At 35.6% G+C, this 26,893-nt stretch overlaps 1 protein-coding gene across 1 annotated transcript in view; it reads left to right on the top strand.

The window, feature by feature from the left end:
* CSMD1 (CUB and Sushi multiple domains 1) overlaps positions 1 to 26,893 on the top strand; it is a 3,127,153-nt gene that overhangs the window by 1,752,502 nt on the left and 1,347,758 nt on the right. Inside the window, 1 exon segment of the mRNA XM_053711946.1 lies at positions 20,723 to 20,847. Coding sequence (XP_053567921.1) covers positions 20,723 to 20,847 — 125 coding nt within the window.

The following is a 26,893-nucleotide window of genomic DNA, read 5'->3' as shown; positions in this document are numbered from 1 at the left end:
AGTACACAATCACTAATTGTCTATTCTTAAGTCATTGTAACAATGTATTGAGAATGTTATTTATCAAAGAAGAAAACTATTTTTTTATGTAAAATTTTAGTCTTTTAATGTGTATAGCCAGAAGTCTAAGAATCATTTTATAAGTGGCTAGGGAAAGATGAGTAATTGGATTTATTTAGGAAGATTTTGATGACTTTCCAGAAGGCTTTTTTTTTATCTGCCAAGGACTTATTGCTGGAAAAGAAACAGTAGTAGATTAACAGTTGTTTAACGCTTATTTGCATTTTTTTCTTGGTTTTATAAAAATATGAATTTCAGCAAATGTGCTCCTATTTTGGTCCCACCCCAATCATAAAAGTATATTTTGCCTTTCTTGGTACTTTAGGCATAAGGGTTGGATATGTTGTATACAGATATTCTAAATCAGACTTCTATGAAAAAAAAAAATGGTCATTTTAAAATAGATCTAATATTTTTGGGCAGGTATGTTATTCCTGCACTTTTTTACATTTTCAATTAATGCTTAATATAATGTATTTATTTGAAATATAATCATGCTGTCATTTACCATGTAGCTTTAAAATGTATTAAAAAATTGCATTGCATTTTGTTTGTTTCAATGTGCTTTCTTTTGGTCTGTTTCATATATATATATATATGGCTTGAAAAAAGGGCACAGCCCGAAACGTCGCCTATGTTTGTAGCTTGAAAATAAATCACTAAAAGGAAATTTGGAGTGCTGCAGCTTTTTCTTCATTCTATATAAACATGAGATGTGTACCCAGTCCCTTTTGAAAGTGCAGTCTCTGTGTGTGTATATATACAGTATATATGTGTGTATGTATATATATATATATATATATATATATATATATATATATATATATATATACTTACCAGCCACTTTATTAGGTACACCTGTTCAATTGCTTGGTAACACAAATTGCTACTCAGCCAATCACATGGCAGCAACTCAAAGCATTTAGGAAACTAGACGTAGTGAAGTCGACTTGCTGAAGTTCAAACTGACCATCAGAATAATAAAGGGGATTTAAGTGACTTTGAACGTGGCATGGTTTTTGGTGCCAGATGGGCTGGTCTGAGTATTTAAAAAACTGCTGATCTACTTGGATTTTCATGCACAATCATCTCTAGGGTTTACAGATAATGGTCTGAAAAGAGAAAATATCCAGTGAGCGGCAGTTGTGTGGACGACAATGCCTTGTTGATATCAGAGGTCAGAGGAGAATGGCCAGACTGGTTTAAGATGATAGAAAGGCAACAGTAACTTAAAATTACCACTTGTTACAAACAAGGTATGCAGAATGCCATCTCCGAATGCACAACACATCGAACATTGAAGCAGATGGGTTACAGCAGCAAAAGACCACACAGCGTGCCACAAAGAACAGAAATATGAGGCTACAATTCCCACAGGCTCACCAATATTGGACAATAGAAGATTGGAAAAATGTTGCCTGTTCTTTTGAGTCTCGATTTAATTTGCAACATTCAGATGTTAGGGTCAGAATTTGGCATAAACAACATGAAAGCATGGACCCATCCTGCCTTGTATCAACGGTTCAGGCTGCTGCTGGTGGTGGTGTAATAGTGTGGGGGATATTTTCTTGGCACAGTTTTGGCCCCTTAGTACCAATTGAGCATTGTTTAAATGCCATAGCCTACCTGAGAATTGTTGCTGACCATGTCCATCCCTTTATAACTATAGTGTACCCATCTTCTGATGGCTACTTCCAGCAGGATAATGCACCATGTCACAAAGCTCAGATCATCTCAAACTGGTTTCTTGAACATGACAATAAGTTCACTCTACTCAAATGGCCTCCACAGTCACCAGATCTTAATCAAATAGAGCACCTTTGGGATGTGGGGGAAAGGGGTATTCGCATCATGGATGTGCAGTCAACAAATCTTCTGCAGCAACTGTGTGATGCTATCATGTCAATATGGACCAAACTTTCTGAGGAATGTTTCCAACACCTTGTTGAATCTATGTGATGAAGAATTAAGGCAGTATATATATATATATATATATATATATATATATATATAATATCAATAACAATGAACCAGCTAAAGAGGATATAAATAGCTATTGACAAGACACCACATATAACAAATCAATTGTGGGTGTCTTGGTGCATGGAGGTTTATATCAGATAATTTAATACACACAAGACGCACCAAAGTAGACCTTATCCAGCAACCCCATATTAAGCAATAATAAAGATACAGGATAGCTTCGTTCCCAAAAGTAACACTATAACAAGAAAATAGCTTAAATACTAATACATTTTAATTAGGGCACATAAGAAAATAAGAGCTTACAACAAGGATCCCTGTATAAAAATATAACCTAATAAAGGCAGTGAGAGTGCTATAACGTCCCTAATATGAAATTATTGGATGGCCTTGCTTAAAGAATTAACAGGTGTCAGTCCTTATCCCAAATAGTACCATATAGTTGCCAAGCATTTATCATAATATCCATGGGAGCAGTCCTTATAGACAATGCATATTCATAGCATCTCCAAAAGTAAGGTGACAATGTCCTTAGTTTATTTACAGGAATTCATTGATCAATTTGATCGTCCTCCCTCCTCGTAGTGAGCGCGGCATCCTCCCATCCCCCCAATAGATGTGCTCCATGAGAATTTGAGCTATTCTCACCATGTTCAGCATCCAAGATGTGCTCTGTACAAATAATTTCTGCAAAGTAACAGCGTTTTACTTTCCATTATAGTCCTCCACACAAAGAGGAATTGTAGCTCCAATCCAGGCTGTAGTGCTTTTGCTAGCTCATAGCATTGTCATCAGCTTTTGGATAAGGTTTACTTTGGTGTGTCTTGTGTGTATTAAAATGTATATCTATCTATCTATCTATCTATCTATCTATCTATCTATATATATATATATATATATATATACACACACATATATGTTAAACCAAATAATACATCATTATTACTTTTTTGTGTTTTTTTTGTTTGAGTTAATTCATGTTTTATTTGTTGATTACTCCTGAAATTATAAGAAGTTGCAGAACAAAATGGTGGTTTATGATAAAATAACATTACTTGTATGCTTCCTTACCAACCTTTGCAAATGTAACAATTATAGTATACTATTTAACATCAGTTAAGCTTTTCAAAACAGTAATATAAGATTTAATTTAAAAATATTTATTGCACCATCCTTAACTTGTTCTATCAGATAAATAAATGATAAAATATATATATTTTAAAGAGAAAATTAAAAAGATATACAACATTCTCACTTCAGAAATGGATGACTTATAGGGACACTAAACACAAATTTTTTTTTTCATGATTCAGATAGAGGATGCAATTTTAAGCAACGTTCTAATTTACTTATTTTATCAAAAAAAATTTAGTTTTCTTGCTTTCTTTATTTAAAAAGCATAGGAGCCGGCCCATTTTTGGTTGAGAACCTGGGTTACACTTGCTTATTAATGGGTAAATGTAAGCCACCTATAAGCAAGCACTATCCTGCTTGCTTATTGGTACATTCCTGCTTTTAAAATAAAGATAGCAAGAGAACGAAGAAAATTTGATAATATGAGTAAATTCAAAAGTTGATTAAAATGTCATGCTTTATCTGCATCATGAAAGAAAAAAATTGGGTTCAGTGTCCCTTTAACTAATTAACAATAATGAATGACAAACTATGAATCCCCCAACATTTAGAATCACCAATTTTTTATTTTTGTAATGCATATGCACATTTTATTTTGTTATTTCAAAGATGTGCAGTGTATCTATTTGAATTAAACAAAATTCTTACAAATATTCTGAAAAGGATACACCTATTTTGCATATATTGCAGCTTAATAATAAGTTTGAAAATAAAATAAATTTTAAAATATTTACAATACAATCATATATATATATATATATATATATATATATAAAAATAAAAATTAATCTTTTTTTATATTTTCGTTATATTCAATTTTTTAGTTTCTAGAAAAGTTAATTAATGTACCCTTGAATTGAATACATTATGGAGATCAAAAGGTTATTTTTTAATCTAAAAATATTAGAGTCTGTATATTAGCTTGGATGTTTCACATAAACAGTCTTCCTTGTACATTAATAGACATATTTAGATATGTACTGTATATATATATATATATATATATATATATATATATATATATGTCTCTCAATGTTAAAATCCTTTGCCTGCCTTTCTTTTTCTAAAACCTGAGACCTCATATCTTTGAGCCCTTTTTGACTTTTTTGCACATTTTTAAAAAAAATAATTTTATCAGACAGTGTTATTATAAGTGTAACTATATTTTGTAATGTATTTTATATGTTTTGTGGCACTTTTTTGTTTTGTGAAACAGTTAACCAGAGCACTGAGGACACGCAGTAAAATTCAATTGCGTTCAAGTGATCGCGTTTACTTTCAACTTGTAAAACCAAAGCTACATCCAACATGCACAAACTCATTTTTGCTCGTGTGTAACAGCGCTACTCGTAATCTGGCCATTTGTCTATTAATATTTGAATGGTTTTTAAAAAAATGGAGCAAAAAAAAATAAGTACTATTTAGATACCATTGAACATAAAACAGGTTAGATGGATTTATTGGAATATCAATGTTTTATTTGTCAATTTCAATGTAAAAGTTATAATTACTGACATATTGACATTTCAATTAAATCCTGTGAATGTATCTTTTTTTTTTTTTTGTAGAACTCCTAGCAAAGTACAAATAATATTAAAGTTTGTCTCTTCCTCTCTGCATCACCAACCACAGTACCATCTGCTTAACAGACAAATTAACATTTATTATGACAGGTGTAGAGCACCAAAATAAATGATAAATGATACTTGCATGCAACTGAATAAAAAGAACAAGGGTTTCAAGATACAAAGATCTATAATGCATTTCAACATTGAGATAAATATATTTTATTCTGCAAAATGTATGATCACTTACAGTGTAGATGTCTCTGCCCCCAATTTATCAAACTATCAACCATATTTTTAGGTATAGTCTTACATCTAAGTTCACACAAAAATTAAATTTTTAAAATGTCATCCCCATAGAAAACTACCCCCTATTTGGGTAACTGTATAGATTTGTGTGCGTCATTCAGGAACAATACATTTAAGCATTTTAATGTGAATTTGACTTTATTGATATGTCTATATTTTATAAACAAAAGTTATTGTAACACAAACCACATCCCCAATATCTTTATTTTCTGTACATTTTGGTGACTCCACTGAATCGCCCAAGCAGTTCAGAAGAGAGTCTTGCAGTGAAGAACTGTAACTTATCACGTTTAGTGAAATTAGATATTTTAGGTGTGTATATTTAATAATGTCTAAATATTAATAACACTTTCTTTTGTAAATGAAACAAAAATAACATGGTTATAAAAAATAATAATATTTATGTTAATTAAAATGTACACATTAAAGTTAAAGTATATTCTAAATTAGACATTCAAAGTCCAAAAAGTTTATATATAATCAAGACATCACTCTGGTTAATTTATATTTTATGTACTTCATTTTGAAAACATGCAATAAATTCGTATTAGTCCTTACAAAAAAAAAAGAACAACATATTAGCTTTACTTTTTTTATTCCACCAAAATCATTACCTTGCAGAAATGTCTCCATATTGTACACATGTTTAATGAATATAAGGTTTCAACATTTGTTTGGAAGTTTTGCAATGGGTAAAAAACAACATACATTTGAAAATAAAAGTGTATATTTGTCTCTCTTTCACTGCACTAAATGTGCATACTTACATAAATATCCTTTTGCTATCATAACCTATGAGGAGTATACTATTTGAGGCATTGTACACCATTTTATGATTTCTAGCTATTTAACTATTAATGTATTAAGTTAAATGACTATAAAGATAAAAATCACTAAAATAATAATTAAACTAATACAATTAAATATTTATTATTATATTAAAATGAAATAACTAAAATAATTTGTACCCAATATCTGAAAAACAACTTTAATAATATAAAAATAACCTTTATGATAATAAATTATTACATAAATGTTACCAATATATATATATATATATATATATATATATATATATATATATATATATATATATATATATATAAATATATAAATAACGACAATACATTTTTAGTAATTCAATAAAAAATATGTACTTTTATAAATAGTACTTCAACCAATTCCAGTTTTGTGATCCTAAGAAATGAGTGCAATTTTGAGTGTTAAGTGCTGAAAATGATATATAATGATGATCAAGTGTAAAGGATTAAAAAATTATTTTCCTTTACCTTGGTGGTATTTGGGGCATACAGTTTCTCAGCATCAAGAGATGTCTTTTATGTGATACATTTTGTAGAATGTATAAAGTCTCAGGAATTAAAAGTATTTGTATTCAGTTACCACTTCATTTCAGGAGATGGAAGAAGCAAATAGAACAGGCTTAATTGTCTGTTATAATCTTAATATGCAAATGTATCTTACATAATAATGGAAATAATTATTATTTGTTATATAAGAGGACATTTATAAAGCTGTGAGATGCAGCTTTATGCAGTTTCAGTGCACACTTATATAAGCGAGCTTGCAACTGACAGTTAGGAAGCAGAGGTCACCAGAATGCTGGTTCTCAACCTATTAGCAGCCTCCTAGTTTGTGGTTTACAATCACTGTGGACCGCTATTAGCTATCTGCTAGCAAGGAGCACCATTGCATAAGAAGCGTCTTGTGCAATGATAAATGTGTTCAGCATATTGCTGCCCACTGGCTGCGATACTGGGCCCACAGGTTCACTGGAGAAAGCCTTGTACACTCAGTGCTTGTTAAATCTCAGCCATAGGGGCATATCTATCAAGTTCCGTATGGAGCTTGAAGCCCCGTGTTTCTGGCGAGCCTTCACGCTCGCCAGAAACACCAGTTATGAAGCAGCGGTCTATAGACCGCTGCTCCATAACCTGTCAGCCTGCTCTGTGGAGGCGCACAGACATTGGCGCATTTCTACCCGATCGAATATGATCATGTTGATTTATACCCCCCAATTGGCCGCGAATATGCAGGGGACGGCGTGGCACCAGCAGTTCACAAGAGCTGCTGGTGCAATGCTGAATGTGGAGAGCGTATTGCTCTCTACATTCAGCGAGGTCTGTCGGACATGATCCGCAATGTCGGATCATGTCCGACAGGCCTTTCATAAATAGGCGCCATAGTCTGCATCACACCTTAATTTTAATGCTCCCTTTAGGCTTGCAGTAACCACAGTAGAATGAGTGAAATGTAATCTTCATATATTTATTTTTTAATACAAAAAACTAAACCCCACTGATTATGGCCCAGATACTCCCAGCAAACAAATACTACTGTTTGATAAAATAGTTTGTACTAAACATGTGCACAGGCAAAAAAATTATTTCTTCCAAAAGATTCTGTATATTTTTTTCGGTGGATAAATCAGGTCATCAGAAATTTGGACAGGGCCTTGTCTGAATATTTGGACACAAAATGTGTTCACTAAATTAATTTAATTGCATTAACAACAATGGGAAGCCCACAAAACATTCATTGTAGCAGCAAAATTACACTGGTATGAAATGTCAGCAATTGAAAGAGGCATTGCTAACTGTGATACTATAATGTAGCTAGAAAAAAATATTCAAAGAGACTTCAAAGAATAAATTAAGAGCATTTGATAATGACATTAATATTAAATTATCATTTACTACCTTTTCACTTCAAGCAAGTATGTTATTTAGTTCAGTGGATGTCAGGATTAACAAAACACTTTCTAATCTGTACTAGAACCATAAAAGGCTCCAAAGTTCCTTTTTATGCCACCCACACTAAACTATCTTAGCTTCCCCCATCAAATACTATTACAGGGGAAATATGTGGGAAGATACAGACTAATAGAAAAAAATAGAAACAAAAAACAACTTAGCAAAAAAAAAAATTCAAACTAAAAATATACCACTGTTATAATGTGGTTTAGATATTAGACAATGGCAAAACTTAAAAAAAGGTTGTGGTGTGTTATAAAACAAAAAAAGAATTAACAAACAAAAGTACTCAATAAAAACAGATGTTAAATAAAAAGAAGAAAATAACAGAACCTATAACTTTGCCTGAACATAGTCTCTTTCCAAGGGAGATTGGAGAGAAAACGGTAACAACTAAGTGCTATTGCCCATAGCATTTCATGGGAAGTGACAGTTACATAGCCAAATTCAATATTAAATGGATTTTTGTCTCAGACCAGGTTTCTGGCAAGTACCCTTTCAGAGAAGGGCAAAGAATGTAGCCACACCTTTTAAGGCAGATGATAAACTAGCTATCCAGCCCTGGCTGAAATTATAGGGCACATTATAATTGTATTTAGGTATTTACTGTAACCATACATGTGTGATCAATCATAACATGGAATCATGGGAATTATTTGGATACCAGACATGACATAGCTTTCATAACATGAAAATGATTAAACATATCTTGAGATATTATAGTGTGTCTGTATCTAGTACAATGTTAGTGATGTTTAGTTGGTAATAATTGTTGTACATCAGCTACCTGACAGGTTTACAACAAGGGTCTGAAAGTCTTGCAATGAACTCAGTCCAAGAAAGAAAATAAATTGCCTCTGATCCATAAAAGTTACTGAAGCCGTCATGGCCGTTTCTATGTATTATATACACAAGCAACACTGCACAGGGGTGGTACAAAGCAAACTGTCCCAAGATATGAAGTATATCTTTACATAAAGCTTATTTGTATACGGCACTTTTTTTTCATGTGTGTACTTGTATTTCATTTATAGTGAAGGGGTGAAAAGTGCTAAATCCTAATCCCCCCACTCCATCCCACACAGTTCAAACTCTACCTGTTGGTCACTGAGTAGACTGCAGTACAGATTGCACACATTGGGGGGGGGGGGGTGTTAGAGGGCTGCTACTACCCTAGATGCATATGCTGAGAATATAGAAACAAAATGCAGCTAGTTTTCTTTAAAGTTAAGGGAGAGGGAGAGGGAGATGTATCAATATAACCCCCCTCTGTGCCCTCCCCTACACTCAGTAAAAATGTTATTTCTGCAGTGAGTGAGGTAGAGTGACACTTAAATTTATTTAGTTTAAAAGGTCTAATCTGCTGTGAGTATGTGCAGTGCCAGGAGTCTAGTCTGCAGTGGGTATATGACTTACAGAGTGACAGATCTAGGGGTCATATCTACTGTGGGCATGGGACTAACAGAGGTTTGATTGGCTGTGGGTATTTAGCTTATAGAGAGGTCATAGAGTACTATGGGTCTGAACTTATGCGGCTAAAACAGGAAACACAATGCAAGGGGTTTTGTATAAGGTGGGTATGTGGCTGACAGATGATATTCAGTGACAAGGCTATGATCCACTGTGGGCATAAGGCTAACAGAGGAAAAGCATTGTCAATAATCTGATATACTGTGGGTATGTGACTGACAGAGGAAATGCAGTGTCAGGGATATTACCTGCTTCTGGTATGTGGTTGACAGATGAGATGCAGTGCCTTGAGTCTTATTTACTTTGGTTATGTGACTGACCTAGGGTCCACTGTGCTAGAGGTCTCATCTGCTATGGGTATTTGGCTGAATAGAAGACACAGTTATAGGGGTCTGATCTGCTTTGGGTATGTGGCTGACAGAGGGGCCACAGTGCTAGGGGTCTGATCTGCTGTGGGTATGTTGCTATCAGAGGGGTCACGGTGCAAGGAGTCTGATCTCCTGTGGGTATGTTGCAGAGAGAGGGCTTGAAGATTTTCCTATGGGTGCCAGCTCACTGCCTGCCTTGGTCAAATCCCAAGGAATGTTTCTATGCCAGCATGTCTTTGAAGGTATCACTGTTAATGATGAGCATATATTATGGTTTATTACAATGCTTCAGTTGGATTTAGATTCTAGTCAATATAGAGTTGAGGGTGTCATTTTATTTTTGGGCCCAGGCAGCACAATGTCTTGTGCATCACAGATACTATTTACTTCAGGATATTATCGTGACAATAGTAATTAAATGTTTGCTTATTTTAAAACATCCTCTTTTATGAGAAACAAAGGTAGCTACATCCTCCCTTTTAAATGGTTTAAATGCTTTCAAAACAACATTTGCATTGATTTTTAGTCTATGAACATATTCATTGAGAAGGTTACTTTTAACTATATATAGTCAGTTAGGTACAGGCATAAAATGGGCTCCTACACTGATCAAACAATTACTTTATTTTCTTAAAGGTAAACTTCTGAATTCAGCAATATGAACTATAGCCTTGCTAGAGAAACACAAAACAAAACTAACTTCAGAGCTACGGGCAAAAAAATATATTTTTATGACTCTCTTCCTCACCTTGGTTGAAACTTGACCTTTTACTTAAGTAGGCTTCAGAGTACACAAGTGCCATGTGACAGCAGTGAAACTAGCAATGTTATACCAGCAACCTGTAAAGGAAAGCTGCAACAGACAGTGCTGAGTGACAGAACGGAGAACCCTGAGCACACTTGCTAATATGCACACACAATGTTTGGATCTCTCCTATAGTAAAAAAACACTGCATATTAAAGGGTTAAACAGGCAGCAGTAGCTACAAAAAAAAGAACACTTCTACTTAATATTATCTTCATTTTGAATACAATTGTATTTTGGTAATACTAGTTCATATTTGCTTAGATAAATGCATATTTAATTTTCTGCTTGTAGATGCTGTGAATTGAGTCCTATTATTTGCTTTGAGAAACAAATATTTTTATCTAAGAGAAAAAAATGAGCAGTAGATGAATTTTAGTACATTTATCCTATTGTGATGAGTTTAAACTTGATTCAAGCATCTGAAAAGTCAAATAAGCTTGTCAAAAATTGCATATGACACCAGTCATCCAATAAACTAATGTCATTATTGCTGTAGACAAGGAAGCCAAGTTCACAATCAATGTAGACTTGTGCATTATTGACATTTGCATCTGTTCTTACAAGTAACCCTACAATGCAAGATGAATATGAAAATAAGAATGAAATGAAAAAGTTGCTGAAGCTACTAAGCAGTGGCCGTGTTGTGTTGTAATTAAAAGGCAACATACAATAAATTGCCAATATCTTTAAATGTGAAAGTTCTGACACCTCTCACTTATATAAATGTAGCATAACTATGCATATATTCCCTTTTTAGTACATAATGTACAGTTCTGAAACCAAAGTTCAATGTATTTTCTTTAGTTTATACATAATCTGTATTTGGGAAAAACTAATTTTTGGAACAACCTTCCATCTGATTATGCACTCCTGCTATCACTGAACACATCCCATCTGCCACAGAATAGAGAACTACATTATTTATTTGGTTATTTAACCAGTAAAGGAGCTCCTATGTGAAATCATTAACACATATGAGATAGGATCCTTCATTTATGTAATTGTAATGCATTAAAAAATGCTTATTTGATTTATGCTACTAACTTGATAAGATGTTATAGTATATTTAAATGAATTATGGTTATTTTGATTAAAAGTTCCCATTTAAGTATTTCCATTCTTAATCTGGTCAGTATCTCAGTCGTGATAAACTCAACAGAGCTCAGGCAGTGAAATACATTTATTTGGGCCTGTTAGGTAATTGAGGTAATATCTTAGAAGATAACAGTAGAATTGTAAAATATGCGTACTAGTTGATACATTCAAAAACACAAAAATTCTTTGACTTCTAGGACCTGATGATCTCTCTGGCAAGATTATCTAAGACGTCTCCTTAGTAAGTGAGATCCCTCAAACAATTTTATAAAGGCAAATTTTAGCTTGGGAGCTATTTATCTTGCTATGCAGATTTCTGGATGTGTAGGAGAGACACATGTATTACAATATACTGCTTTTTTTTTTTAAAAAAAGCATTATTTTTCTCCACGCTGGCAAGTTTTTGATAATTGGGTCCCTAGTCATAAAGAAGACATAAACTATTTATATAATACTGAACTAATATGTAAAATCTTCTATTTTATTGTACATCCAGCACCTTAGGAAAACATTGAAAATTGTATAATTAAAAGAGCAAATATTATTTCCTGTTAGGTAGGCTATGTTCATGTTGGGTGTTTTTATGTTTAATGGCATTTTTTACATTTTTTAATTAAATTAAAAATGTTCTATCAAGCATATCAAAGCACAGCCATTAAACAAATTACTTTTTTTTTTTAAATGAAAAAAAAAAAAAAACAGTTAAAGGGAAAGACAATTGTTAAACATGTTTAAGTTTTTTGTACATGAAAAATAGTAGAGATTTGCATGAGTGAAAAATGTGTTTTATTTGAAAGATTTGTTTCAGATTTTTCCCAATGTTTAGTTAAATTTTATTCATGTGGGCATTTCTTTTAGTTAAATATTGGATTCAGATTTGTTACCGTTATTTCCAATGGAAGCAAAAAATATATACAACTAATTGTAACAGAAATCTTATATTATACAATTTGAACAAATAAAATAACCTATCTTTCAATGCTAACAGAACCTATAATTCACATTTTGATTTTGAGTCAATTAAGAGATCACAGAGTTACAATAGTCAAGCAACTGCATGTTCTAATAACTAGTCAAAATGATCAAAAATGCTTGACCTTCCCCTAGTTTTCCACCTCACTATGGGCTCTACATTATTAACCCCTAAGCCTCCACAATCCTTATCACAAAGTAAAAAATGCTATACTAACAATAAAATAAACTATAGCAATAGCCCATTAGAATGGACATTTCTCTAAAATAATCATAAAAAAATACTACACCATACTATTATAGAAGTAACCCCCCACCCCAACAAAAATAGGTAATCTAAAAAACCTACTCTAAAAAGTGCCCTCAAAAGGTCATTTGGTTGGACATTGCCCTTTGAAGTTAATTTAGCTCTTTTGCTGCCAAAAACCCCCCCACAAAAACAAAAAAAAACCCTATTCTAATAAATAAAACCCAACCATAAAATGCCTATCACTAAATTCCAAAGATGGTATTCACTAAACTTGAATCCGGCTCCTACATGATTGCGAATGGTGAGCTCCTCTTCTATCTTGCAGCAGTTGTCCATCTTCATACCAGCAATGGTGGTCCATCTTCATCTTGGTCTTCTATTTTCCTCCATCTTCATTCATCTTCTTTTCTTCTTATGTTCAGATTTTTCATCCCTGACATCCTTTTCTTGCGTTCACCCACACAAACTGAAATTTAAATGAGAGGTATCCCCTTTTTATATTGTTACATGGGTACCGTTGTATTCCTATTGGCTAATTTTAATTTTCAAATTCAAATCCGTCAACAGAATGAAAGCCTTTCCTATTGGCTGATTTTCAATAGAAATAATTTGGGCTAAATAATAGGTGGCAAACTAACTGTTGTGCTAGAGCGATATCGACATATTATGCACAACGGAAATAGCGCTCGCATTACAAGCTGAAAGTAAACACGATCACAAGAGTGCAATCATATTTTATGCTAGTTGGGTAACGTTGTGTAAAGGGTAGTGTGTTAAAACATTGAAAATTACAGTTCCACTCATAAATACTGCAAACAAACTTCAGGGCAGCGCTCCAAGACTCACCATCCGTGTGGTTGTAGAGAAATATTGCAGTGATCTTCACACTGTCAGAACACCCCACAGCTGATGTCAGCAGTGTAATGAACACTGCAAAATAATGTAGCTGGTGCCAAAAAAGCGAAGCGATCAATTAAAACTTCTCAAAGAATAAGTTCAGCAAACCAAACGCACTCAGCTACATAAAGGCAGCACAACAGGTAAAGGTGATGAAAGACTTCATTCATTCACAAATGAACAAGGAAATAGTACACAGTATTGAAAGCATGCAGCACGCAACATGGTCAAAGGTGTTATTCCTATAGACATATAGATATAGATATCTATTTTGCTTTGACATTATCAAATATATATTGAAATATATATCTACTTATAAAAGTAAACAAAATTCTATGTGAAGAACGTAGGAATGTAACATATGCGTAACGCGCTTCAGATTCCACGCTTTATGTCTGATGCATTGTCAGGTTAGTGCACATGAAGAAGTCAATTTATTAATGTGTGAGCGGACATGATACGATGTAGCGTATCATGTCCACCGCACATTGATAAATGCTGCATACGCTGTCGGCATTTATTATTGCACAAGCAGATTTGCGGCTGCCTGCTAGCAGGGGGTGTCAATCAGCCCGACCGTATAGGATTGGGCAGATTGATGTCTGCAGCCTCAGAGCAGGCCGACAAGTTATGGAGCACCAGTCTTGAGACTGCTGCTTCATAACTGCTGTTTCTGATAAGCCTGAAGGATACAGGGGCATCTAAATGTATCTAAATGTTTAATATAAAATATTAAAAAAATATTAAGAATTATAAAAATTATTATAGATACATATCTATCTATCTATCTATCTATCTATCTATCTATCTATTATATATATATATATATATATATATATATATTTATAATATATCCAATAATTTTTTATTTTTTTCAGTATGAACTTTTTTATGTTTTTTTTATGTCTTTCCATTGCACACCTATACTCAGCTTCCACTAAATATATTAAAAAACAATTTCAATGTGTAAAACAATTTCAGAAACCAACTTCACAGATAACAGAGATATGATAATTAAATTAAATTGATTAAATTGTTTGTAACAAATGCAACTTATGGATAGATGCAACTCTTTAATAAAAATACAGTAATGCATTTAGGATATATTTTAGGTTTATTATTTACTTATAGTGATGTTCCGAATAGTTCCCTGGCGAACATAGCTTGTTCATGTTTGCCGCGGTGGGCGAACATATGCGATGTTCGGTCCGCCCCCTATTCGTCATTATTCAGTAAACTTTGACCCTGTACCTCACAGTCAGCAGACACATTCCAGCCAATCAGCAGCAGACCCTCCCACCTCCTGGACAGCATCCATTTTTAGATTCATTCGGAAGCTGCATTCTTAGTGAGAGGAGGGACAGTGTAGCTGCTGCTGATTTAATGGGGAAATTGATAGCTAGGCTAGTGTATTCAGTGTATTCAGTGTCCATTACAGTCCTGAAGGGCTATAACATCAGTCTGCTTTTTTTTCCCTGTGTAATCTAATTGCAGTTGCCTGCCTGCCAGCGTGTGTGTCAGGCTCACAGCGTATACTGTGCCCACTTGCCCAGTGCCACCACTCATATCTGTTGTAACAGTAGTGTACATTTAAAAAAAAAAAAAACACTTTTTTGACTGTGAAATAATAGCAGTCAGTTTCCTTCACACGTGTGCATTTCAGTGCCTGCCAGGGCACAGTGTCACACCAGTGCAACTCATATCTGGTGTAACAGTAGTGTACATTTAAAAAAAAAAAAACACTTTTTTGACTGTGAAATAATAGCAGTCAGTTTCCTTCACACATGTGCGTTTCAGGGCCTGCCAGGGCACAGTGTCACTCCAGTGCACTCATATCTGGTGTAACAGTAGTGTACATTAACCCCTTAACGACGCGTGTTGTACAGGGTACGTCGCACACAACCTAGTCTTAAAAGACCAGCGACATACCCTGTACGACATTAGGGGTTTAAAGCGGCTGGAAGCGATCCTGCTCGCTTCCAGCCACTTTCTGGTTATTGCAGTGATGCCTCGATATCGAGGCATCCTGCAATAACACCCCTGGGCCAATCCGATGCAGAGAAAGCCACTCTGTGGCCCTCTCTGCACCGGACATCGATGGCCGGTATCGTTGGTGGGTGGGATCCTGTGTGGGAAGCAGGTGGCGGACATCGGTGATGTGGAGGGGGGCAGGATCATGGGCAGGGATGTCCGGGGGCGCGCACGAACACACGCACATGCACGGGAGGGCGGGGGGGGTGCGCGTGCACGGGGAGGGAGCGGGTGGGAACCTCTACACTACAGAAAAAGTTGATGTAAAATTTTTTAAAAAAAGGAATACAAATTAAAAAAAAAAAGATCAGGCAGGTGCTGGGGTTTGGTCTGTGGGGGGGGGAAGATACGCTACAGAAAAGAAAAAAAAAAAACAGAAAAAACTACTTTTGCTTACTTTTTGCAAACTGGGTACTGGCAGACAGCTGCCAGTACCCAAGATGGCTGCCAATAAGGCAGATGAGGAGGGTTAGAGAGCTGTTTTGGGGGGGATCAGGGAGGTTGGGGGCTAAGGGGGGATGCTACACCACAGCATATGTAAATATGCTAAAAAAAATAAAAAACCTTTCTGCCAGTACTTAGGGGTGGGGGAGGGAAGGGAGCTGTTTGAGAGGGATCCGGGGGTCTGATGTGTCAGGTGGGAGGCTGATCTCTACACTAAAGCTAAAATTAACTTTGCAAGCTCCCTACAAACTACCTAATTAACCCCTTCACTGCTAGCCATAATACACGTGTGATGCGCAGCAGCATTTAGCGGCCTTCTAATTACCAGAAAGCAACACCAAAGTCATATATGTCTGCTATTTCTGGAGAAAGGGGATCCAAGAGAAGCATTTACAACCATTTGTGCCATAATTGCACAAGCTGTTTGTAAATAATTTCAGTGAGCAACCTAAAATTACGAAAAAATTTAAGTTTTTTTAAATTTGATCGCATTTGGCGGTGAAATGGTGGCATGAAATATACCAAAATGGGCCTAGATCAATACTTTGGGTTGTCTACTACACTACACTTAAGCTAAAATTAACTCTAAAAGCTCCCTACATGCTCCCTAATTAACCCCTTCACTGCTGGGCATAAAACACGTGTGGTGCGCAGTGGCATTTAGCAGCCTTCTAATTACCAAAAAGCAACGCCAAAGCCATATAAGTCTGCTATTTCTGAACAAAGGGGATCCCAGAGAAGCATTTACAACCATTTATGCCATAATTGCATAAGTTGTTTGTAAATAATTTCTGTGAGAAACCTAAAGTTTGTGAAAAAGTGAACAAATCTTTTTATTTGATCGCATTTGGCGGTGAAATGGTGGCATGAAATATACCAAAATGGGCCTAGATCAATACTTTGGGATGTCTTCTAAAAAAATATATACATGCCAAGGGATATTCAGGTATTCCTGACAGATATCAGGGTTCCAATGTAAATAGCCCTCATTTTGAAAAAAAGCGGTTTTGAAATAGCAAAATGCTTCTTGTATTTATTTCCCTATAACTTGCAAAAAAAGCAAAGAACATGTTAACATTGTGTATTTCTAAACTCAGGACAAAATTTAGAAATTATTTAGCATGGTTGTTTTTTGGTGGATGTAGATGTGTAACAGATTTTGGTGGTCAAAGTTAGAAAAAGTGTTTTTTTTTCATTTTTTTCCTCATATTTTATAATATTTTTAATAATAAATTATAAGATATGATGAAAATAATGGTATCTTTAGAAAGTCCATTTAGTGTCGAGAAAAACGGTATATAATATGTGTTAGTACAGTAAATGAGTAAGAGGAAAATTACAGCTAAACACAAACACCGCAGAAATGTAAAAATAGCCCTGGTCCTTAAGGGAAAAAAATTGAAAAATGGCCTTGGTCCTTAAGGGGTTAAAAAAAACTAGAAATTTGACTGTGAAATAATAACAGTCAGTTTCCTTCACACGTGTGCATTTCAGGGCCTGCCAGGGCACAGTGTCACCCCAGTGCAACTCATATCTGGTGTAACAGTAGTGTACATTTAAAAAAAAATACAATTTTGACTGTAATAGATTGAATAGCAGTTAGTTGTCTGCAAGCGTGTTTGTCAGGCCTACAGCGTCTACTTTGCCAACTTCTGCCAGTGCACAGTGCCACTCATATCTGTTGTCACAGTAGCTTGCACGCATAGTACCACTAATCGAAAAAAAAATGACAGGCAGAGACAGGCCACCCCACTTGCGTGACTTATCCGCCACCAACTAGGGTTCAAGCCGCAATGTTTTAGGGCACTTTCTGCCTGGGAAACAAACATCAATTTTTCTGGCCGCTGCTACAGCAGCGGCTGCAACAATACCTAATTTTTCAGGCATGTGTACATGCCTAATTTTTCTGTCCATTGGTGCAGCACTGTGGCTTCAAAAACCAAACCAAAAAAAAAAAGGCACATAACAGGGATTAAACTGATAGGAATAGTACTACTTAACACACCACTCCTATCTGGTGGCACATTAGATTGCACGCGCAGTGCCCCAAATTTGAAGTAGGAGGACCGACCAAGCATCTTTTTCCATCTCCCGGTTCCTAAAATCAATGCCATATGCACATCCCCTGATAGGGGACGTAACAGGGATTAAACTGATAAGAATAGTACTACTTAACACACAACTCCTATCTGGTGGCACATTAGATTGCACGCGCAATGCCCCAAATTTGAAGTAGGAGGTCCGACCAAGCATCTTTTTCCATCTCCCGGTTCCTAAAATCGATGCCATATACACGTCCCCTGATAGGGGACGTAAAAGGGATTAAACTGATAGGAATAGTACTACTTTACACACCTTATAATAACGCAGAGAGAGGCAACGCAGAGAGAGGAGTCTGAAGAAGAGGAGTCAGAGGAGGAAGATGGCTTTGAGGAGGTGGAAGACCAAACACAGCAGGGGTCCCAGGGGGCTTGTTGTCACCTTTCGGGGACCCTTGGTGTTATACGTGGCTGGGTGGAGGAAGAGACCTTCAATGACATCAGTGAGGACAAGGAACGGGACATGGCTAGCTTGGTATCCAACCTTGTGCAAATGGGGAGTTTGCGCTTGTGTAAATGGACTGTTTGAAGTTGTTTGCGGTGCGTTAAACGGGGAGTTTGGTCTGTCACTGTGAAGCGGGCGTAACCCTTACACTACCTGATCGATACATCATACCTGATGTTTTAAAGCACATTATTCCAAACAATTTAGGAATGTTAGGTGATGTATGCCCTTTATGGATTAAAACCAGACTCTGCATCAACTATGTAATTTTCCATGGGAGTTTTGCCATGGATCCCCCTCCGGCATGCCACAGTCCAGGTGTTAGTCCCCTTGAAACAACTTTTCCATCACTATTGTGGCCAGAAAGAGTCCCTGTGGGATTTAAAATTCGCCTGCCTATTGAAGTCTATGGCAGTTCGCCCGGTTCGCCCGTTAGCAAACATTTGCGGAAGTTCGCGTTCGCTGTTCGCCAACGGAAAATTTTATGTTCGCAACATCACCACTTCCTCCTCGGTTATAGACCCTAAATCAGGACTCACCAGGCATCTTAATCCTTCTTCATAGAGCCTTGGTGCACTGTGCAATAAAGGTAATTATTTTAACCCAAACGTTAGTTTAAAGGAAACAAAAGAATACTGATGAATTTCATAAGTATTTATTTGTTTTCTCTAAATTTCGTTGTACATTTGTTTGGTTATTTCAGTAGTAAAAATGACATGAATTGTCATTTGTTACTAAATAAATGCACATGTCTACTGAACTCTATAAAGTGAATATACAATCACTGACTTGATTAAAGCTCTGAAATATAATAAGTAATTTGTTTTGTATTTTCAATCCAACTTCTACAATCTGTTTCCATATTGTTTTAGTGTAGATACAAGTATAATATATACCATTAATCAACTAAGCACACACAGTATGTCTCCAGTTCTAGAATGGATTATATGCATAACAAGTATGTATATATTGAAATAATACTACAGAATATATTTTAAAATAAATCTTTATTTTAGTTATGACTGTAACACGTTTTACTGTTTTCTTAGAATTTTAAGCCTTTATTTGATTAGTAAATGTAAACCTTTAAGAATTGCATCTGCTCATTATTTGTAAAAAAAAAATTCCCAGTTAAAAAGATTTTTTTGTATTAAATACAGTAATTTTATTTCAGTGTTTAGCGTCCCTTAAAGTTTGCCTCATGTGGAGCATGATTCTGTTTTTAATGGACCTTTCCAAAGAGACATCAATTACATTTTTTTTCATGACTTAGAAAGAGAATGCAACTAATTAAAAAAGGACATACTTCTGTAGGCTCAGGGGGGTCCACATGTCTTGAACGCAAATTGTTTGGATCTCTCACATTAAGTTCAAAGTCTTCATTATTAAACAGTTCTTCCTGGTACACAGTTTAGTATACCAAACAGTGACTAAATCCTCAGTATTTTTTTCATAGAAACTACCTAGATTTTATCAAAGGATATCAATAGGATAATAGAAGTATTTGTTTGTATTTGTACACTCTATAAAAATAATGATAGCTTAATTTCCACTACCATCCTCCTTTAGGAGAAGAGTTAAATTTTAAAATAAAACAGTGATATCTCTATCTATCTATCATCTATCTATCTATATTATCAAACCCTTCCATTTATTAAAAATCGTCTATATCTTGTAAAATATAATAGGTAACAACTTTGGTGCATTTAAGCTGTTGGGCTTCTCATATTGCCAAAATATAGATAAGATAAACTTCTCGATTCTTTTTTCATATCTGAAATTTGTCATTGAATCCTAAAGCACACTAACATCATTTACAGTGTCAGCTTCATCTAAAGAAAAACACCAATTTACTTTTCTACTTACAAAATGTGCTGTATTGATTACAAAATATTTTTTTTAAGTGAAATTTGCTATTTACCTATTTTTCCATACATATTGAAAATATAAAATAAAAATGTATAATTATTAACTACATTTGTATTTAATAAATTGATACATTCTTCTTCTTTTTTCTGTAGAGTGGGTTCCAATGTTCAGTTTTCCTGTGATGACAGTTATGTACTACAAGGTTCAAAGAGTATAACTTGTCAAAGAGTAACGGACACATTGGCTGCCTGGAGTGATCATAGGCCAATCTGCCGAGGTAAGCATAAGGAAACAAAGATTCAGATAATGTTAAATTGATGAACAAAGTTCAGTGAACAGTGTATGTCTGTTGGTGACTTAAACAGCAGTCCAAATTATCATTAGCCCAGAAACACACTCAATTGCAGGGGGTGATATACAGTCAATAGCCAGCAGTGGTTAAGTAAGGTTGAGTTACTGTAATGTCCTTTTGCTGTACCTCTGTGGTATACATGTAACTCACGAAAACATTGCCTGGCTGCCTCTGTCTAACCACCAGTCTCCTCTGTTAATAGTGTGTCAGAAGATGCCCAATTTATTAGTAATCATTCTAATATGGGGTCTAGTAAAGTTGACTCTCAGGTTTTTCAAGAGGCCGGGATACAGTTTCAAGGAGGGGGAGGCCAGCATCAAGGAAATATGGAGTATGCAATGAGAGAACAGGTACAACCGAGATATACTCTGAGAGCCAAAAATGAAAACCAATCTTAAAAAAAACAGAAGTACCAATAAATATGGTAATTAACATCTCTTTATATGTGCTCACGGAGGTTGAGGAGAGGGTCCTGAACTATGGTCTTGGGTTTGTTCCATCCAAATCGTTTGATCTTTTTCAAACTATTTTGGATGTCAATAAGCTAGTAAGAGATATAACTTTAAAAAGATACTTCTCTAGTAACAATATGACTGAACAAATCCCTAGAGATTTAGTTCAATTGGGACCCTCTGTCTCAAGCACTTTGACTTTTGCAGATACTTGTACACTGGTGACCCTGGAGAGCTTGCAGAATGAGGGTCAATCAATTAATGACCCCCATGAGCAAACTCTGAATCCTGTACTGTTAACTAAGTCCACCTTTTTTCCCTACAGGCTAGGGGTAAGGCATTGGAAGTGTTTCATCAGAGGCTTGTGGAAGATCTAACTGATTTATCTCATTATCTGTCTGTACAAGGAGGTTCATATAATTTATCATTAAAAGAGAAAGAAGCATTGACCAAACTACGAGACAATGATCAAATCGTAATTAAAAACTCGGACAAGGGTGGAAGTGTGGTGGTGATGGATAGGGTATACTACATCAATGAGGCTTTTTGACAATTGAGTGATGTGGATACCTATGTGAAATTGTCACAGAATCCTACAAAAAGATTCTCACATGAGCTAAGACATCTACTGGATGAGGCAATGGATGATGGGTTGATTGATGTTCAGTCTGCTGGTGAGATGATTGTTACTAACCCTGTTATACCCATTTTCCACCATCTCCCCAAAGTTCACAAAAGCATAAATTAAGTCAAGGGGAGACCAATAGTCGCAGGTATTGGCTCCCTTTTGGAACCTTTGTCGAAGTGGGTCGATTCCTTTCTTCAACCTCTTGTACATAAATTACCTAGTTATGTCAGGGATACCACTCATTTTCTACAAGTAATGAAGAATATCAAGTGGAGAGATGAGTACAGTTGGCTTACCATTGACGTGGTTTCCCTGTACTCATCCATACCTCACCAACACGGTCTAACAGCTGTTAGATATTTTTTGGATTTATACACGGACTTATGAGATGAAAACACTTCTAATCACATTGATCAGGTTCCTGCTGGAACATAACTTCTTCATGTTTCAGGGACGCTACTACCTCCAGAGACATGGCACATTGATGGGAGCAAAATTTGCCCCATCATATGCCAACCTGTTTATGGGTTGGTGGGAGAGGGGCCACGTCTATGGAGGTACTGGCATTCATGTGAACCATATAATTAAATACATCAGATACATTGATGACCTCTTAATTGTTTGGTCTTCTGGTCAAGACCAAGCTAGAATTCTTTTTTAACAGCTTGAATTGGAACAATGTAGGAATACATTTTGCCTATGAGTGGCAGAAGGATGAAATCAATTATTTGGATGTGTCCTTAAGAGGATCAACTCTACTAGGCAAAGTGGTTTCCACTATCTTTAGGAAACCGATTGCAGGAAACAGCCTACTACATGTTCGTAGCAGTCATCCTGGCCTTGTATTTAGAGGCACAGCCAAAGGACAATTTATGTGGCTAAAAAGGAACTGTAGTCTGGAAGAATCTTTCCAACAAGAGAGTCGGAGCTTAAGCCAAAGATTGAAAGGAAGAGGCTATCCTAAAAGGGTGGTAGACAGGGCTTATAAGGAAGTCAAACATACGAGTCGTGACACCATGCTAATGGGCAAGTCAAAAATATTGAACAAGAAAGATACTGAGCATTCTAAACCTAGGTTTGTTACCAACTTCTCAGACCAATATGAACAGATCTGTAAGATCTTAAAATGGAATTTACCCATTTTAATGGGAGATAAAAGTTGAGGAATCAAGTAGTAAAAGGATGCTCCTTTTCAGCAAAGCGTAATGTAACGCTAGGGAGTCTTCTTTCTCCTAGTCTCCTCAAATGCAAAACTTCTGGCAGTTCCTGGCTTTATTGCTCAGGAACCTACAGATGTGGGAGAAATACCTGTACATCATGTGATTGTATACAGGTTTCCAAGTCTTTTACATCACATCAGACAGGGGAGGAATTCCCCACCAAAGGATGTGTAAACTGTAAAAGTGTATATGTCATCTACCTGATTGAATGCACTCAGTGCAAACAAGTGTATATAGGGAGAACCACTAGAGAGGTGGGTACTCGGATAAGGGAACATCTATCTTACATTTAAGGAGAAAGACCATGCTCAGCCCTTTCTAGACATTTCCTGGAATATCATCATAAGAATGTTAGTACATTCAAGTGGAGAGCAATAGAACAGATACAGAGACCACCCAGAGGTGGTGACAAACTTTCCATTTTATGTCGGCAGGAAGCCTATTGGATATTCAGGCTGAATAGCCTGGTACCACTAAGCTTTAATTCAGAGCATGACATCATCAATTTTTGGCAAAGATAGATTTCTATCCTTCCCTCTAGTTTAGTGGTCCCTATTTTTGTTTCACACCTTTAAGTCAGTATTTGTTAATACCAACTATGTTTACCATTTAGGATTTTAAGATTAGGCCCTGTTTGTCTATTTTAGTGTTTTAACTGTTATCACTAGCCGCCATTTTTTTGCGCTCTTTCCTATAAGTAAAACTAGATTGTATCTTGCTTCCATATTTATGCATCAAGGTATCTACGGTTGTTTAACATGTTTGATTAGCATTTATATTTGGCAGGTAACTTTATGTTACCAAATTATTGATATTGGTTTATTGTGTCCCCCCTCATTATTCCCCTCCCCTTTGCTCTTAACTTAACACTATGATCACTGTATTTTACATTCTTGTTAATGTTATGCATTTGAATCATCACTCTAAGGAGGTCTCAGTTTTGAGAATTATGGGTTTATTGTTATTTTGCCTGTAGATGTTCTTAACTAATAACATTAACAACAAAAGTGAATATTTTTGATCAAGTTGTTTAAATAGTATTAATCTATAAACTAATATGTCCCTTAAATATGCCTCTCTAATAGAAAAATAGATTAGGATGTTTAATGGTCATATGTGTATATATTATTTCATCCATTCATCCTTTCCTTCATAATAACTATACATTCCTGGTACATGAAGGGTTATTTTTAGAGGCCAACTACTTAATTTATGTTTTAACCAATAGAAATGAGTTGTACACCATTTAAGGTCTTTAACAGCTGAATTACAACCATGTCTATGATTACGGTTCAGTAGCACCGAAACCGGTCAGATGTTGCTTTTTTATTTGGCCTTTTTAAGATTGTTTGCCACCTCCTGTGTGCTGTTTTAATATCATAATAAAGGTTGTTAATATTTTTTACTGCAAGGCTTTTTGGAACTTTCTTTTTTTCTATAAAGATTCAGATAAAACTTGAAAAAAACATAATTTATGTAAGAACTTACCTGATAAATTCATTTCTTTCATATTAGCAAGAGTCCATGAGCTAGTGACGTATGGGATATACATTCCTACCAGGAGGGGCAAAGTTTCCCAAACCTCAAAATGCCTATAAATACACCCCTCACCACACCCACAATTCAGTTTAATGAATAGCCAAGAAGTGGGGTGATAAGAAAGGAGCGAAAGCATCAAAAATAAGGAATTGGAATAATTGTGCTTTATACAAAAAAATCATAACCACCACAAAAAGGGTGGGTCTCATGGACTCTTGCTAATATGAAAGAAATTCATTTATCAGGTAAGTTCTTACATAAATTATGTTTTCTTTCATGTAATTAGCAAGAGTTCATGAGCTAGTGACGTATGGGATAGCAGATACCCAAGATGTGGAACTTCCACGTAAGAGTCACTAGAGAGGGAGGGATAAAATAAAGACATCCAATTCCGCTGAAAAAATAATCCACAACCCAAATCAAAAGTTTTAATCTTAATAATGAAAAAAAAATGAAATTATAAGCAGAAGAATCAAACTGAAACAGCTGCTTGAAGTACTTTTCTACCAAAAACTGCTTTAGAAGAAGAGAAAACATCAAAATGGTAGAATTTAGTAAAAGTATGCAAAGAAGACCAAGTTGCTGCTTTGCAAATCTGATCAACAGAAGCTTCATTCCTAAAAGCCCAGGAAATAGAAACTGACCTAGTAGAATGAGCCGTAATCCTTTGAGGTGGGGACTTACCTGACTCCACATAAGCATGATGAATCAAAGACTTTAACCAAGATGCCAAAGAAATAGCAGAAGCTTTCTGACCTTTCCTGGAACCAGAAAAGATAAAAAATAGACTAGAAGTCTTTCTAAAATCTTTAGTAGCTTCAAGATAATATTTCAAAGCTCTTACTACATCCAAAGAATGTAAAGATGTCTCCAGAGAATTCTTAGGATTAGGACACAATGAAGGGACAACAATTTCTCTACTAATGTTGTTAGAATTCACAACCTTAGGTAAAAATTGAAATGAAGTCCGCAACACCGCCTTATCCTGATGAAAAATCAGAAAAGGAGATTCACAAGAAAGAGCAGATAACTCAAAAACTCTTCTAGCAGAAGAGATTGCCAAAAGGAACAAAACTTTCCAAGAAAGTAATTTAATATCCAGAGAATGCATAGGTTCAAACGGAGGAGCCTGCAAAGCCCTCAGAACCAAATTAAGACTCCAAGGAGGAGAGATTGAATTAATGACAGGTTTGATACGAACCAAAGCCTGTACAAAACAATGAATATCAGGAAGATTAGCAATCTTTCTGTGAAAAAGAACAGAAAGAGCAGAGATTTGTCCTTTCAAGGAACTTGCAGACAAACCTTTATCCAAACCATCCTGAAGAAACTGTAAAATTCTAGGAATTCTAAAAGAATGCCAGGAGAATTTATGAGAAGAACACCAAGAAATGTAAGTCTTCTAGACTCAATAATAAATCTTCCTAGACACAGATTTACGAGCCTGTAACATAGTATTAATTACTGAGTCAGAGAAACCTCTATGACTAAGAATCAAGCGTTCAATTTCCATACCTTAAAATTTAATGATTTGAGATCCTGATGGAAAATTGGGCATTGAGATAGAAGGTCTGGTCTTAACGGAAGTGTCCAAGGTTGGCAACTGGCCATCCGAATGAGATCCCATACCAAAACCTGTGAGACCATGCTGGAGTCACCAGCAGTACAAACGAACGTTCCATTAGAATTTTGGAAATCACTTTTGGAAGAAGAACTAGAGGCAGAAAGATATAGGCAGGATGATAATTCCAAGTAAGCGACAACGCGTCCACTGCTTCCGCCTGAGGATCCCTGGATCTGGACTGATACCTGGGAAGTTTCTTGTTTAGATGAGAGGCAATCAGATCTATTTCTGGAAGTTCTCAGATTGGAAGAAATACCTCTGGGTGAAGAGACCATTTGCCTGGATGTAACGTCTGGTGACTGAGATAATCCACTTCCCAATTGTCTACACCTGGGATGTGAACCGCAGAAATTAGACAGGAGCTGGATTCCGCCAATACAAGTATCCAACATACTTCTTTCATAGCTTGAGGACTTTGAGTCCCACCTTGATGATTGACATACGCCACGGTTGTGACATTGTCTGTCTGAAAACAAATAAACAATTCTCTCTTCAGAAGAGGCCAGAA

This window comes from Bombina bombina, chromosome 4, assembly GCF_027579735.1.
Source record: "Bombina bombina isolate aBomBom1 chromosome 4, aBomBom1.pri, whole genome shotgun sequence".
Taxonomy (NCBI): domain Eukaryota; kingdom Metazoa; phylum Chordata; class Amphibia; order Anura; family Bombinatoridae; genus Bombina; species Bombina bombina.
This window is presented reverse-complemented; position numbering and strand designations above follow the sequence as displayed.